The sequence below is a fragment of the Daktulosphaira vitifoliae genome, unplaced genomic scaffold (assembly GCF_025091365.1).
Source record: "Daktulosphaira vitifoliae isolate Bord-2020 unplaced genomic scaffold, ASM2509136v1 Scaffold_2, whole genome shotgun sequence".
In the NCBI taxonomy this organism is placed as follows: domain Eukaryota; kingdom Metazoa; phylum Arthropoda; class Insecta; order Hemiptera; family Phylloxeridae; genus Daktulosphaira; species Daktulosphaira vitifoliae.
Window position 1 is genome coordinate 31,980,705 of NW_026099573.1, and position 16,043 is coordinate 31,996,747.

At 26.3% G+C, this 16,043-nt stretch overlaps 2 protein-coding genes across 11 annotated transcripts in view; both read left to right on the forward strand.

The window, feature by feature from the left end:
- Positions 1-7,870, forward strand: part of LOC126899920 (histone deacetylase 4) — a 53,819-nt gene extending 45,949 nt beyond the window's left edge. For 7 of the 10 annotated variants that reach the window (XM_050675186.1, XM_050675188.1, XM_050675195.1 and 4 more), the window contains 18 exons: positions 1,461-1,537; positions 1,600-1,733; positions 2,405-2,518; positions 2,598-2,710; positions 2,962-3,093; positions 3,215-3,341; positions 3,399-3,679; positions 3,746-3,838; positions 3,905-4,025; positions 4,082-4,250; positions 4,328-4,557; positions 5,042-5,224; positions 5,289-5,452; positions 5,511-5,630; positions 5,703-5,825; positions 5,892-6,203; positions 6,955-7,085; positions 7,808-7,870. In XM_050675186.1, coding sequence (XP_050531143.1) covers positions 1,461-1,537; positions 1,600-1,733; positions 2,405-2,518; positions 2,598-2,710; positions 2,962-3,093; positions 3,215-3,341; positions 3,399-3,679; positions 3,746-3,838; positions 3,905-4,025; positions 4,082-4,250; positions 4,328-4,557; positions 5,042-5,224; positions 5,289-5,452; positions 5,511-5,630; positions 5,703-5,825; positions 5,892-6,203; positions 6,955-7,085; positions 7,808-7,865 — 2,682 coding nt within the window. In that variant the 3' untranslated portion in view covers positions 7,866-7,870. The remainder of the gene's footprint in view (positions 1-1,460; positions 1,538-1,599; positions 1,734-2,404; positions 2,519-2,597; positions 2,711-2,961; positions 3,094-3,214; positions 3,342-3,398; positions 3,680-3,745; positions 3,839-3,904; positions 4,026-4,081; positions 4,251-4,327; positions 4,558-5,041; positions 5,225-5,288; positions 5,453-5,510; positions 5,631-5,702; positions 5,826-5,891; positions 6,204-6,954; positions 7,086-7,807) is intronic. The other 3 variants (XM_050675189.1, XM_050675187.1, XM_050675194.1) reach the window with 3 other exon arrangements.
- Positions 7,871-12,323: 4,453 nt separating this feature from the next.
- Positions 12,324-15,412, forward strand: LOC126897855 (uncharacterized). Its single transcript, XM_050671779.1, has 5 exons — positions 12,324-12,889; positions 13,811-13,933; positions 14,031-14,245; positions 14,317-14,479; positions 15,210-15,412. Exons 1-5 carry the CDS (start codon positions 12,886-12,888, stop codon positions 15,320-15,322), a joined length of 618 nt encoding a protein of 205 aa, XP_050527736.1. The 5' UTR covers positions 12,324-12,885; the 3' UTR covers positions 15,323-15,412.
- Positions 15,413-16,043: the final 631 nt, after the last annotated feature.

Consider the following 16,043-nt stretch of genomic DNA (forward strand, 5'->3'; position numbering starts at 1 on the left):
TTTTTTTTTTTTTTTTTTTTTTTTTTTTTTTTTTTTTTTTTTTTTTTTTAGACATTCCACGAAAATTAATAAAATACATCATGTGTTTGCCGAATTCAAGTTATTAATATATTTTCTAGAATTTATTTATTTCATAAACAAACTTGTAGAAGAAAAATTTTTAATAACATTTATCAGATCTTTCTGTCGAATTTTATCTAAAATTACATTGTTATGGTTAAATTTTACTTGCCATTATTTCGTAATTACTGCGCAAACATTTGTATATTTAAAATTTCAAGTTTTTTTTTCTTGTGTTGTTATCTAAAAAAATGTACTCTATTCAAGTGTGCATGCTATTCATTTCTGAAAAATTTTTGTTACGCAATTGCTTCAGATTATTTTAAATTTAAAAGAATTTTTTTATTGTAAAATTGTTGGTTAACAACAACTAAAAATATTTGACATCTAATTTATTTAATGTACGAAATATTTTTGAATTAGATCAAACTCTTACGCAGAATATTTTTCTTGAAAGCTGCCTACTTCTATTTTTCTTCATACTTAGCAATTTATTTACTAGATTTTTACCCATTAAATGTTTCTAAAGTCTGTAGTGTGTTGACTTGGATCTATGATAATTAAAATACTATCATTATGTTTCACTTATCTAGACGGGTTTAAAAATAATACCAGTTCTTCCTTTATAAAGATTATTTGTCTCGTTTGAAGTTCAACTTCAATTCAAGTGATACCATGGATCAATAGTTGGAAGCATGTGTTTTATTATTACTAATAATTTTGAAGGAGTTATAACCTCCTGACTCCATAATTACGCCACTATATTTATATTTAAATATCAGTGTTGTATACTGAACTTGAAGCATGAAGGCATTTTAACATGTTGTCAAAAGAATATGTAGTTAACAGTGATTGATGTTGAAGTTTTCTAAGTGAAGGATTTACAATATTCAATATTAAGAGTATTGTCCTGAAGGGGGGTGTATATGAGATAGCGATTTTCATTCCCTCTTTTAAATTATCAAAAATTAAATCTTTACTGTGTAGTTATTTTTATTTTTACAATACATGCCCCCCATCCTTCATTATGCTCCTGCCAATATTAAAGTTGTAATAAACTTATGTGCTGAAAAACCAGTAAATTGAACATAGGAAATGTTTTTTCTCGTGTGTCAATAACGTTGTTGATTTCTTTGTATTAATGAAAATAATAAATAAACTGACAAAGAGATAAATGATCAGTGGATGTAGTTTGATCCTTGAACATCTAATTATTCAGACATGTTCTAGAAATTTTTGTCTAATTAATTTTCAATTTTATGATATAATTTTTACCTAATTTTATTTACTGTTAAATAGTTCATTCATTTTCTACATTAAGTAAAAACTTTCCTAACTATATAAACAATTTATTTTTGTGCTACACTTATCTATAATTATATTTTTTTATTTTCTTTTAGGGTTTTTTACTTAGTAAAAAACATAGAGAAGCCGCGTCTAGCAGTTCTTCACAGCCCCAGCAACAATACCTTGGCTGGTAATTTTATTCTAAAATACTGAGCTTATTCTTTATTGCTTAATGTAATTAACTTTATATAGGGGTGTTTTACAATCTCAACAGTCTGAACCTAATGTGATGCCGAGTAGTTTAAGTCCTTCTTCTAGCGGATCAAATATAACACCATACAGACTTGTTGGACGTTACGAAGATGATTTTCCTTTAAGAAAAACTGGTAAAATATCAATTAAAATTTTTAATGTTTTTAAGCCTGTTCTGAATTAAAAATTAACTTGATATCTGTTAGTAATTTTAATGGTTAAAATTTTTATCTAAAATGCCAATATTAATAATAATTATTTTTTTACTTGTGCTGAATTAATACAACTAAATATTAACTTATATTTAAACAGGAATTAGTGTGAAAATAAAAAAACTTTATTTTATTCTGTACATCAATAAAATCAGCTTCGCATCGAAGCTAAAATTGAAAGGAATTTTTTGTTTATTAATAAAATGATATATTGATAATTCTTACTGTATAAAAATGTGATAGAAGAAAAAAATATATTTAAGTTAGTTCCTAAATGATAAAATTTATTGAAAAATCAATGATTTATAGTCTAGATTATAAATATCTATAGTCGAGTTATAAGAGTTTATCCTATAAGTATTATTAAATTAGTTATCCTATAACATAATATTTTGGGTTATTAATAAGTTTAAATTTTATTTAACTTCTTTAATAATTTTCTTGTTGAAAGTATTAATCAATAGCACACTAAATTAAGTATTATAATATAACAAAGTATTTAAATTAGTTAATTATAACAAAAGTATTGTATCTATATCACTAACTTAGTGTGTTTTTTCTTGTGTGTGTGCTGGTTATATTATTGCATGTAGCATCCGAACCAAATTTGCTCAAAATCAGACTGAAACAGCGCATGTTCGACAGACGTAACAATCCAATTTCACGACCTAAAGATCGTATCACCAACAAAGTGTCTAAATTAGCAAGTACTGTACCAGTTTGCCTACTACTTCTTAGCCAACATTTTATTTTTTAATACAGTTAATTATCATTTTTCATTTACAGTAGAAACTTCACCATCTGGTAGTACGCCTGGTTCTGGACCAAATTCTCCACCTATAAATGTATCAAATTGTCGAAATTCACCTTCGATAGGAGCCACAACTCCTATTAAAGAAGTAATTATATTGTCTATACCTAAGTTAATTTTAGTTTATCATAAACCACTTGATTACTTACTAAATAAATACAATATTGGAAAAATAATTTTTGATTTCTATTTAAGTAATTTTTAGATGATAAATCAAGAATTATATATAACTAAAACTAACCAAAAATTTGTTTTATAATATTGTATTTATTTTGTGAGTAACCAAGTGGTTTATGATAAACGGATCACTATAATTTTTATAATAATTATGTTTGATAGGAATCAGATATGACATTTGGTCATATGTCAAATAATAATGCTGAACAAAGTAACAGTGTTGCTGATCTCTCTGCATTATATACAAGTCCTTCTATGCCTAATATATCATTGGGTAGACCTCCATCAAATACGGTAATAAAATGTTATACATTCTTTCAAATTTAATTTTATAAATTTATGTTTTTTTAAGTAATCATTTAATTATAATTTTTTTTTAATATGAAACAAATTCATTTTATAATATTTTTTTAAGGATGGATCAAAATTATTAACTTCAGTATCAGAAGCTGAAGTTAGAGCAGCTTTTACCGCAAGACTAGGTGTTCCATTAACAGGTCAAATGTTATCTAGTACATTACCTTATTACCCCACACTTCCTTGTAAGCAAGTTAAATTTTAGTATTGTACTAGTTATTGACTTTTTCTTAAATTTTCAGTATTGGATACTTCTCAAAATTTGATTAAAAAACAAATTCAAAGTTTAGAATCTAAATCAGCTGCTCCTTCATTTCATGCTGCACCTATTACTGATACTCAGGTAGCTCATGCTCGATTGAACAAAGCTGGTCATAGACCTCTGGGTCGAACCCAGTCAGCTCCATTACCTCTTGGACACCCAATGTTAAATAATATGACATCTGGTCATCATTTAGGAATTCATTATGAAGATTATGAACCTTTACAACAACAAATTAGTGCTCATAATTATTTAAAACAAGTATGTAAAACTTATAAATGTTCATCAAATTAATATATAGATGTTAATCAATTTAATTTATTACAGCAAATTCGAAATACTGTTTTGACAAGAGTGGGTAGTCGAGCTCATTTAGCTACCAGTACTTTAATAAATGAAGATCAAGAAGATGATCCTAAAGTAATTTTAATCATAATTAATTTATAATGTTATATGTTTTAATATATGAACAATTTAATTAAATAGGTAATTGATTTAACTGGTGGTCCTCGAACATTGACAGATAATGGTATAAAGAACAAAAGTCAAACATTTCTTCAACAGCAACGGGATTTAATGATGCGGCAAACTTCTCAATCCAATGACAGTAAGTATAATGTAATGTTAATTATTAATTAAGTACTAATACTTTATGCATGATAGTTGCAGCTTTTACAAACAGGAATCCTCATGTTGCTATTCCTCTAGTTAAAACATTTTCAAGTCCTTTGGTTGCTGGTGTTAATGTAGGTGGTATAATAACCTCCGATAATTCCAGTACATCAACTTATCAGTCCTCTAGTATTCACTCTTCTATGCACAAACTTGCAGGGTAAATTTTATATCTAAATAATATAGAAGTTATATTATTGTTTTATTAATTTCCTAAAATTTATATTCAACTTTTAGAAGTCCTCATAGGCCTACTACAGGTTTAGCATTTGATAGTTTGATGTTAAAACATGCTTGTAAGTGTGGTAATAACTCATTACATCCAGAACATAGTGGCCGTTTACAAAGTGTGTGGGCTAGACTTATTGAAACAGGATTAGCTAGGAAATGTGATAGACTAAGACCACGTAAAGCTACATTAGAAGAGTTGCAGACTTGTCATTCTGAACCCCATACTCTATTATTTGGTAAGTTTCTTCACTAGAAAGTCTGCTTTTTTATTACCAGTTACACTGCTATGTCTGGGTACCCATGCTCTAGTGTAACTCCATTGAACATTATTAGTGATTTTAACGTTTCTCTACATTGAAGGACTGACCTTGAAATCATGTGGTTATTACTAATTGTTTTTAGAGCACATTGACTGTCACTGAGGATATTATAATTGCTTTTTTTGAATACTAGGTTTTGAGCCCCTATTAGTATTGCCATTACCTCTGCTTAAAACTCAGAAGAAGAAATTAAGTGAGACTTATTGGTCTGTAAAACTTGTTTCATAGTAGTAAGCACAGTTAGGTTTAGGTATAAACATAACCCTGACTTCTTTAGCTTACAGGGTTATAACCTAATCATTAAACAGATGCTAGATATGCTCTAAAGTCAAATAACTTAGTACATATAAATTTTTTTTTTTTTCATCCATTATGTAGTACTTTAATACAAATTTTATAGGGACTAATCCATTGAATCGTCAAAAAATTGATAGTGCAAAATTAGCTGAGTTGCCATTAAAAAGTTTAGTTCGATTACCTTGTGGTGGGTTAGGTGTTGATTCAGACACCACTTGGAATGAGCTCCATACAGCTTCAGCAGCTAGAATGGCCGTTGGTTGTGTGGTTGACTTAGCTTTCAAAAGTAATAAATTACTTTAAGTTTTTATGTTATAAATATATTATTCAATATGATGATATATGTTTAGCTGTCATGGGTGACATTAAAAATGGATTTGCTATTGTTAGACCTCCAGGACATCATGCAGAAGCAAATCAAGCTATGGGATTTTGTTTTTTCAACTCAATTGCTATTGCTTGTCGTTTACTTCAACAGCGCCAAGATGTTCGACGAATTCTAGTGGTTGACTGGGTATTTATCCTGTTTAAGTTAACAAAAAGTTCATTTGACTTATGATTTTTTTTTAAAGGATGTGCATCATGGTAATGGAACACAACAAATATTCTACGAGGATCAAAGGGTATTATACTTATCAATACATCGCCATGATGATGGTAATTTTTTTCCAGGAACTGGTGCACCATCAGAAGTAATTTTCGACAAAAATTAAAAACCATTTTACTTAATTTTAATTAAAAATAATTATTTTTATTTTGATAAGTGCGGTATTGGAAGTGGTTTAGGATACAATGTTAATATTGCTTGGAGTGGTGGCTTACAGCCACCACTAGGTGATGCCGAATATTTAGCTGCTTTCCGATCAGTTGTTATACCTATTACAAAAGTAAACATTTTTTTACTTAATAAAGATTATCTAAATGTTTTATTGTATAATTAACTTTTTTTTTAGGCATATGCTCCTGAAATAATTTTAGTATCTGCTGGGTTTGATGCAGCATCTGGTCATCCTGCTCCTCTTGGTGGTTATAATGTAACACCTGCTTGTTTTGCATACATGACTCAACAGCTCATGCAAATAGCTGATGGAAAAGTGGTTTTATCTCTTGAAGGTGGGTATGATTTAACTGCCATTTGTGATAGTGCTGAAGAATGTGTCCGAGCTTTACTTGAAGAAGATGTGACACCAATTCTTGAAGCAGAACTTCGACGTACTCCTTGTCAAAATGCTATTATCACATTACAAAAAACAATAGCCATACAAGTAAATTAATAATATTGTTACATTTATTATTACGGTGTTGACATAAGATGGTTGAAGTATCCTTTAAGTAAAATCTTATTAGAAGTGAAAATCTCAAATGAATGGAATAATAGTATTGTGGTTCAATATTGAAAGATAAAGGAGACATACATGAGTGTGGATATTATAGTTATAAAGCTTATGTCATAGTATAAAAATTTGAGAAAAGGTATAGATAAGAGAATAAGAAATGAGACATAGGTATCTAAAAACCAGTTTGGATTACCACTTAACAGCCTGGTAAGTCAACAATGAAGCCATTATTTTTTATATCGCAGCATCTAATAGAAAAGTTTAGGGAAAAAAAGAAAAAGTAGAGATGAAAATGCTTAGATGGATGAGTGAAGTGACTAGAGATGATATGTTTATTTTAGTCTTTTAGGAGACTAAAACGAACATATAAGATAAAGTATAGGTGAGCGTCAATCGTAGATAAGATGTGCGAAAATAGACTTAGACTGTCATGTTATGAAAAGAGAGAATCAGAAATTGTAAAAACAGTTATAGAAATGAATGTTAAAGGATGAAGAGGTAGAGGAAGACTAAAAGAGATTGAGGGATGTAATCAAATGTGATACGAGGACAGATGATGTGGGAGATTGTGTCAATTGGAAGTTTAGAATAGGGTTGCCAACTCCAAGTAGTTGGGATATGGCGAGGGAAAAAGAAGAAGACATTTATTATTAGTTTACTTTTAATATATATTTTTTAGTTGCCTCATTGGCCTATTCTTAAAAACTTTGTTCACACCGTGGCATGTAGTGCAATTGAAGCTACAATTTGCGAAGAGAATGATACGGTCAGTGCTATGGCCTCTTTATCTATGACTAGACACCGAATTCAGTAAGTGCTATTTTTTTTTTAGCATAAAATTTTTTTAATTTAATGAAAAAGCATTATATGAATATTTAGAAGAAAATTTTTTAAGCCTGAAAATATTTAAACTTTTTTATTAATAATGAACATTTTCAAAATTATAAGTTAAAAATTTATTTATATATATATATAATTGATGACATGCGTGCATTTACGGGTTGGAAAATATTGTTATCGATGAGTGGTGAGCTGGGTGGGGTGAATGCGTTACGATCATCTAGTCTCAAGGCCGTAGAAACGTGCACATGGAAAGTTACACACAACTCACAACATACATGTGAAACTAATATAAGCGTGTTAAAAAAAGAAAGGCTAAAATATTCACTTTTTTGGTCAGGTGCGGTATTTAATTATATAGTCGTATTATTTTAGTAAACAAAAACAAATTTTATTTTATTATTAAGACTCAATCAAAAACATTATTTGGTCAGATAATATACTGTTATCTTTGTTCAACCATATAGTTATTTTTTATCTTTAATTATAATTACACATTACTTTGTTTATTTTTTGTTAGGGATTTTCTAATTTATTAACTTTTGTACCTCTTCAAATGTAACCAGGGTGTGGGTACCTATTGTGCTCCTCCTTGCTACGGTTCTGTTAAAGGTTTAAATATTTTGGGATTTTAAAATAGAAATTTATAATTTTTAGTGTGATAAAATTAATTTTTAATTCCTTCTTAAAAGTTCAGATAACTGTGAAGAACCTATGGAAGAAGATGACAACGAAGAAATTCATAAATAAATGTATATTTTTATTATGCAGATGAATGTATGTTGCTTTCAAATTCCATAATATTTTAAAAGGAAACTTGATCTATTAAATATCAAAGTGTTCTCAAAGATCCATCTATTTTAGTTAATTCATGGTATAGTTAGATTATATGACATAATTTGGCTTTCTTTATTTTTTTGTGTATACATATATGTATTTGTGTGTGCGAGTGTTTGTGCGTGTGTGTATATGTGAGTGAGTGTATTATGCTTGTACACATTATTAAAAAAAAATACATTCCAATTTTAAACTGTTCACTTTTAGTATTACGTTTCTAGCTAGTTAAACGTAACATAAATCTTCAAATATTACTTTTGTACATTTTTTTTTTTTTCTAATTTTAATTTTATTATAAATATTGTGATAATTGTTACTTTTTTAAACAGCTAAATATTGTTTTGATTTTTCTATTGTTGTATTACAATTTATCACTATTATGTTGCAAGTTAACTAGTCTATTATAACATGAAACTATATATAAACACAAAAAATAATATTAAAATATATAATTCTAATTTCTATTACTATTTATATTGTTAAATTATTTTATCAAAGTTATAAGTTAAAATGTGTTTTACATAAAGTTGATGATTGTTTATTGTATTACAGATTTATATTATATTATATATAAATGTATTTATTATTGTGTTTATATTATGTTTGTTGTAGTAATCTATTGGTTGCAAATAGTATTATTATTTTTTTTATGTAAATTATAAATATGACTGCATTGATCTGATGTAACAATGAATATATTTTAATGTAAAACAAATTAAATTTTATGTGATATTATTTCATTTTAATTTTAATTAAATAGCAGTAGTTTCCTAATAAGTTTTGATTAAATATTTTTATAATCATTGAATAATGAAAGATATTGTGTGGAATTAAAAATATTTATATATTTGAATATATATATATATGTGTATGTATTTAAAATGATCCAACTAATTAGCATATGTGAACAGTTGAATTTTCTGAGTCATTATTATTTCTAAAATGTTGTTTATTTATGTTAAGTACTTGATTGTTTAAAACTGTTACCTTTGTTATATTGTGTACACTGATGTTAAAAACATTACAAATTTACTGTTACGCCAAGTACTATATTGTATTATATTTATTTTTTGTGAAATATCATGTATATTATTCATTTTAAAAATTAAAAACTGTATGAAGATAAATTTTATTCTTATTAAACTTTGTGTATAGAATTGATTGATATACTACAATCTACTAACTAGTTTGAAAAATATTGGTTAATTACTAGTAATATGATAATCTAAGTAAGGTATATAATAGTTTTAATAGATATTAAAGTAACTATACTTTATTCTTTCCTATTTCAGTTTTATTTTGCTTTGTCTATATATAATAGTAATAATTATAACAAAGATCTTAAATTAAAATGATGAAAAAGGCTATATACTCAGAATAAATTGTATATACATTACTAAAATGTATTAAGTTATATAAAAAAAGTAAAATATAGTAGAAATGCAGTAAATGGAATTTAATTATATCAAAATAAAAAAATAAGTAGAATAAAGATACTTATCTGAAATGTTACCACTGTAAATATTGTTTACATCCAAGTATTATTCAAATAAATCAGTTTATTATAATATCAATCAAAAATTACATAATTATCCTTTTAAGATACCGTTTACACATAGAAAACAAGTCTTCAGAATGCCTTACTTTTTTTAATCATATAGTACAAAATAAAAACCTTAAATTTAAGTGTATTTTGAATGGTATAATGTTTATTTTCTATGCTAAAAACTTCTAAATCAGCTATTTTACCAAAAATTGTACCAACAATCATGATTTTGGAAATTTTACCATATCTAATTAGTTAGTTTACTTATATCAATTTTGTTAAAATTTTTTAAGTTATAGACAAAAATATAAAATAACTTTAAAAAACTTATTCAAATCTAAAATTTGACCTTATATAGTATAAGAACATAATAATTTATTTTTTGAACTTATTTTAAAATCAAATTTTAAGATTATTAATAGGTTGTTGGATCACAATTTGATTTTGTTGAGTGTATTAATGAAACAATGAAATTAAACTTCAATAAATAATTATAATTTAATTAATAAGTGTCGTTTTGGCACAATTATGACCATGGTTAGCTGTATAACACAATAAATTACTGATTTAAATAATAACAACTGTCATCTGTGTAACTGAAAGTAATAAATGAACATATATAACTATAGTAAATTTTACCTGAAAGTAAAATTAAACTTCGACATGAATTGTTTATATTTCATAAAATTAACATAATTAATATATCACCGTCTTGATCATAATGCACAATAATAATACTGAATTGATAATAACTCTACTGTAGTTTTACAAACGCAATACTGACTAATATTCAAGTGAATTTTTACAAATACAATGAATAGTAAAATTAAAAAATTAACAATTATTTTTTATATACTTAATCGCAAAACGAAAAAACAAATTTTATTGAACACCATCGAAAAAGCTGATTATTTTAAACAAAAACTTCTATGAACTGACTAAATGTGTACACAAGTAACAAGTTTACTCATGACTCAAACATATCGGCCAGCCGAAATAACCGGTTGTTGATAAGAGCTGGCCACCTAGCAGTGGTGCCAATCATTATCAAACACTCTGGTTTAAAGAAGATAGATTTGTTAAAACATCACAATTAAAAAGAAAAAATTATTATATGATTATTAAGTCCCCAAAATACTTTAAGTAATGATTGAATTTTCAAAAAAGCATATCGTTAGGAATACAAATTTTTAAGTCGTTTTATGTATAAGTTGACGATAACGACTGCCTTATAATATCCGCTTCGCCGGTCAATAATATCTTAAATTGAGTAGAATAATTAATGGAGTTAATTAATTATACAAATCATACTTAATTTTATACTTATGACCATAATAAACGCAAGTGTACCCTTGTTATACAGTTATAAACAATTGATTAGAATTACGTGCCATAGATTAATGACTGCACCTATTATTCAATTTATGTTTTGTCATCTCTAGTCCTCATTTTACCGTATTAACGAATTCATTTGATCTTTAGCATTAGATCATTTTCCACTGATTTATCCCAGCAATTATCACAATAGTAAATTATTATCTTGAATAGACCATAGTTTGGACCGGTACATAACAGTACATATTTGATCCGTTACTTGGTAATTACTGAATACATAAAACAAAAATACTATGACCAGATTACACATTTAAAGTGTGATAAGCCAAAGAAAAAGGAACTAATCGCGTATAACGGGCACAAAAAAACATGTAGAGTAAAATCAATAGCTTCTCAATTACGCGCATTGAAACTAAAATATGAAGCTATATAAAAAATAGTTGATAAACTAAAAGGCTCCATGTATAAAATAACTGTATTATTTTTCAAATTCAGATTTTGAACGTTCATAGTTAAGATGAAAACATTGAATATATTTATCTAAAATTAAATAATTACCTAAACTATATGATAAATATACGTTTTTTAATATTTTGGCTTTCAAAAGTTTTAAAAAATGGAATTATCTTGTTTGGTGTAAGGCTCTTCAATTATACATGCTTATTGCACAGTATTGCTCGGATTTTTTATCTTTTACAGATGTGAGAGTATTTTGGACAACATTAAGGGAGTATGGTTAATATCAATATTACATGAATTTTTTTCAGTTAAAAATGGTTTCCTTTCAGGTCCTGTTTATACAGCGTCGGCAATTTGGTTATTACCCAGTGTGCATCATTGTGGAATATACGTTTGTAAACACTAAATCCACCGTGTATTTTAAAGCTGTGGATGGTTTATATTTTTTTTTCGTATTATTTAATAATTAATTATCGTTCAGCTAATTATTAGATGGTGTATAATGCAACTAATACGACGGTTATAAATAGTGGATTTTATGTTTAATCCACGGTATATTTTTAAGCAAATTTTTCTTTATATTTATCTGTTAATTATACAATGAAACAACATGTTTTCGCCAGATAATAGTTGGTATATATTACGATGGAAGGAAGTTGTTTATTTTACGTTTATTCAAGCGTATATTAAAAAAAAAAAATGTTTAGATTAATTTGTTTGTTATACAATAATTCAACGTTGATTCGTTATATATATATATATATGTATATATTTATGTTTGATGTTTTTTAAATTACTTTCTCTAATATTAGAAAATAGTAATATATTCATTAATGAATACGTTATTTACCCTAATAAAATTTGATTTGTATATAAAAAAGATTTGTATATTCAAAAACTAATTGGTGAAACATTTTGGTAAATTATAAACTAGCTATTGTAAACTAAGCGTAATTTACCGTGGTATAAAAGTCGTGTGTTTATTACAAATTACTTTTATCAATACCGTTTATCAATAATAATTCATAGTCAATGTTATATCACGACAACATTTTTATCCATTTCGAGTATTTTGCTTAATTTTTTATATACGTATAGCAATCGTCACTAGCATTTACTAATTAATATAAACTATTAAAGATTAATCATAAGTAGTTCTACAAACTTAATTCCATTTTCTCGTATGTTGGAATAAATATGAAAAATGCAAATGATGTCTTGAAGTTTATACTACAACTAAGGATTACATTAACAGTTAAAAATGTTTTATTCATATTACTAAGTATTTCATGTATGCAATATTTTAAAAACTACAAAACTCTCCACATCATTGTGTAGTGGATTTGATACTATACAGGCTTTATTAAAACCGTTTTCATGATTAAAAGTAAAGATCTCTAGTTGTCCCAAACTTTTACATTTATATACCCCAACATTGAATGATGAAATATTGATGTCATCAGCCTTGCCGAAAAGTTCATTAATGAAAAGAAATCTCCGCCCTACAAAGTGCATACAATTATTTTGTTTAACAAGATTTTCCACAACAAATATAATAATATTTTGGTCTTTCACTATTATACAATCATCACGATGGGTAAATTTACTTCTTTTTTCTTTAGTTCTTATTTGTATTTTAAAATGTTCAAATTGAATACACATAAATTGTTCATAAGTTCCTGTTATATGTAGTAAAGGTCCATTATTATGTTTTTCTCTATAAATGGGAAAATCTTTTGAGGTAAGTAAAAATTTTTCATCACGTGCTGATCTGTCTTCTGTAATTCTATTATACATTTCTGTTATAGCATAACGTCCAGATTTTAAGTACTTTTTTAATCTGCCCAAATAGTTTTCATACCAAAAAGCATTGAAGTAATTGATGTTACCATATTTTAGTACATCGTTGGGAAGATGAAGTAAGGAATGTACATTATATGATATTAAAAATGGCCCGTAAATTATACCAAATGTTTGAAAGAAGTACTTAATTAATGATGTTGCAACATCATTTTCTTTTTTTTCTGTTGCTTTTGGTGATGCAAGGATTCGCATTGCACAGTAAAAAGCAATAAAATTCTTATAAATTGGTTCAGGCACTATATCTTTAAATATCAAAGCACCTGAATACATCATAATTTGTCTAAATTCAGTTGCCTTAAAATCAGTATAACTATTTAGTGACAGTGGTATGCGAACAAAATCTGTGCTTAAAGATGGTGCTATAATTTCCATTCTTTTATTAATGTAATCTATTTTTGTCGAAGAAAGTCTAACACAACCAAATGAACCTGTCTGTTTTATTGATCCTTTGACCATTAGGGTAATAATTTTTTTCATTATACCTTAAATTATAAAAACAACATATTAGAGTTGTCCAAAAAAGGTTTTTTATTCAAAATTATTGTTCTTAATATTTCTCTAGTTACTGGAGCTTTTTTCAGTTTATATATAATAATTTTTACAAATATTTATAACTAGGGAGTTGTTAAAAAATATGTAAAAAAAAATTTTACAGTTATTTCACAAGTCAATACTGAAAATACTCATCCACCTGTTTTTCAGTCAGATAACAAGGTGATAGACATAGGTGGTAGCCAAAATAATGAATATCATCAGATCTTTCACTTTTTTAAAGAAAGTAATTAAAATACTTCAATAATTTTATGAAAAATAATCAATACAATATTTTTTTATATTATAATAAATAGTAATTAAAAAAAATATATTATACATAGTTTCAGAGCAGTATCAAAGTATACAACGAACACTTGATGTTATAAAAATTGACATCCAAGACTTGCAAAGACAAATAGAATATCAAGGAGTTAATAAGAGGTCTTCTGAAAGTTCATTAGTAGAAGAAAATTTAATTTTACCCTTTAGTACGTTAGATGAATTAAATGACTATGAATCAAAACTAACAGATAACAATATTTATGAAAAAGCAATGGTATTTTTTTTATTGATTGTACATTTATTTTTCAATATAATATTCTATAAGATATAATTTTTTAATTTCAGAAAAGAACTTTACTTAAAGTCGGTTCTAGCAAGTTAAATTCAAAAACTACCTACAATGTGTTGCGAAAGGTAATGACAAATGAAATAGCTGAAACATTCAATGTAACTGGAAAAGGACTAAAACTATCTTTTAATAATTACAAAATGTCAAAATTAATTCAAGGTAACCAACATTTTATTTTTAAATTAAATTATGAAAACTTTTAAAAACTTCCTAATTAATCCTAAAACACTTATTTCTTAGATTTGAAAAACCTGTGTTTTATATTTATATTGTGCTATTATATCCAATTAAAGACAATATCCTTAATAATTTTTAGTTCAGCAAATGTAACCAACATTACAATACATAAAGTAGGTATTTAGCACAAGGGACTACACATACACTAGTACAAACTAAACCCACTAAAAAATGTCTACTGCTCAACATGTTTTAAGTATATTGAGCCCTACTGTAATACACTATATAATCACACTAATTATGTTATCCACGCTATCAAATTTTGAAATTAAAAACTTTTATTTTACGGTAAAAATTAACTTTCTATTTCTATTAGTTTCAAAATTCCATTTGTTAAACAAATAATAAAAAACAATGAAAGAGATTGATGAAATCACCTCCCCACATAAATAATGTATGCTTTTATCAATGTAATCAAGTATAAATTTTTTTTAGTTTTCGGTAGTTTACACAGTTTTATTTAATCGGAAGCTAAATTTCTAGGACCTCACATTTTTTTTTTCATCACCTAAATCCTTAGTGTTACTCTGTTTATTATAAATATTATGTGTACTATGGTCAATGGTGGGGAGGGTTATAGCCTTATCATCTACCTGTGTTATATTCTTACTACTAATAATAATAACTATAATTTAATTAATTAATTTTTCAGATGTTGTTTATGTTTTACAAAATATTACAGAAACAGAATATAAGACTTACTTAGGTCAGTGGCTCAGACAAGCCAGCAACAGAAAAAATGAAAAAAAAAACCTTATAGTTTGATATATATAAATTATTATTATTATTAGGGAATATTTATATATCATTAATTTGTTAATATCATTTTTTAATAAAAAAAATTCAAGAACATTATTTTCGAGTGTAATTTATATGGTTTTATTTTGATTGACTAATTTATGTTTATTTTAAGTACATTACATACTGTTTTATTCAGATAATGTAGTGATAAAAATATATATAATTGAAGTAGAAAGAAAGTACAAAATATATTTAATATTCATTTAATCTACTTATATATGAGTAAATTAAATGAATATTATGTGTTGATAAGTTAACTATATTCAACGTTTAAAATACGTATAAGTTTTAAGATACTTATATTAGTAAAATAAGCGTTATTTCTGTAAATAAATATGGTAGGTGCATCAATGGTTAATAAACGGTTATAATGCTCCATAGTAAACCATTGGCAGCTCTTAAATAGACCGTCTATGGTGGAATTGTTGATGTTTATTAAACGCATAATAAACTTGATATTGCACACTGGGTAGTTTATAAGTGTGCTTAATCATCCATAGGCGTCCGTATAATTTTGATGCTTTTGACTAGTCTAATTATAGTCTTATTATTTATTGAATTGGCTTGGTTAAAATTTTCACTAAATAGAGAAAACGACAATTTACATAGAATTTTAAGAACTATTATTTAGTTATTATAAAAATTAACGTATTCAAGGGCATACTTAATAACAATGGCATAGCCA

Bases quoted from the DNA above. Each gene is read 5' to 3' on its own strand.
- LOC126897855 (XM_050671779.1), top strand. The intron at 13,934-14,030 runs GTAATTAAAATA...TATTATACATAG, and splicing joins CTTTCACTTTTTTAAAGAAA to TTTCAGAGCAGTATCAAAGT. The intron at 14,480-15,209 runs GTAACCAACATT...TTAATTTTTCAG, and splicing joins AATGTCAAAATTAATTCAAG to ATGTTGTTTATGTTTTACAA.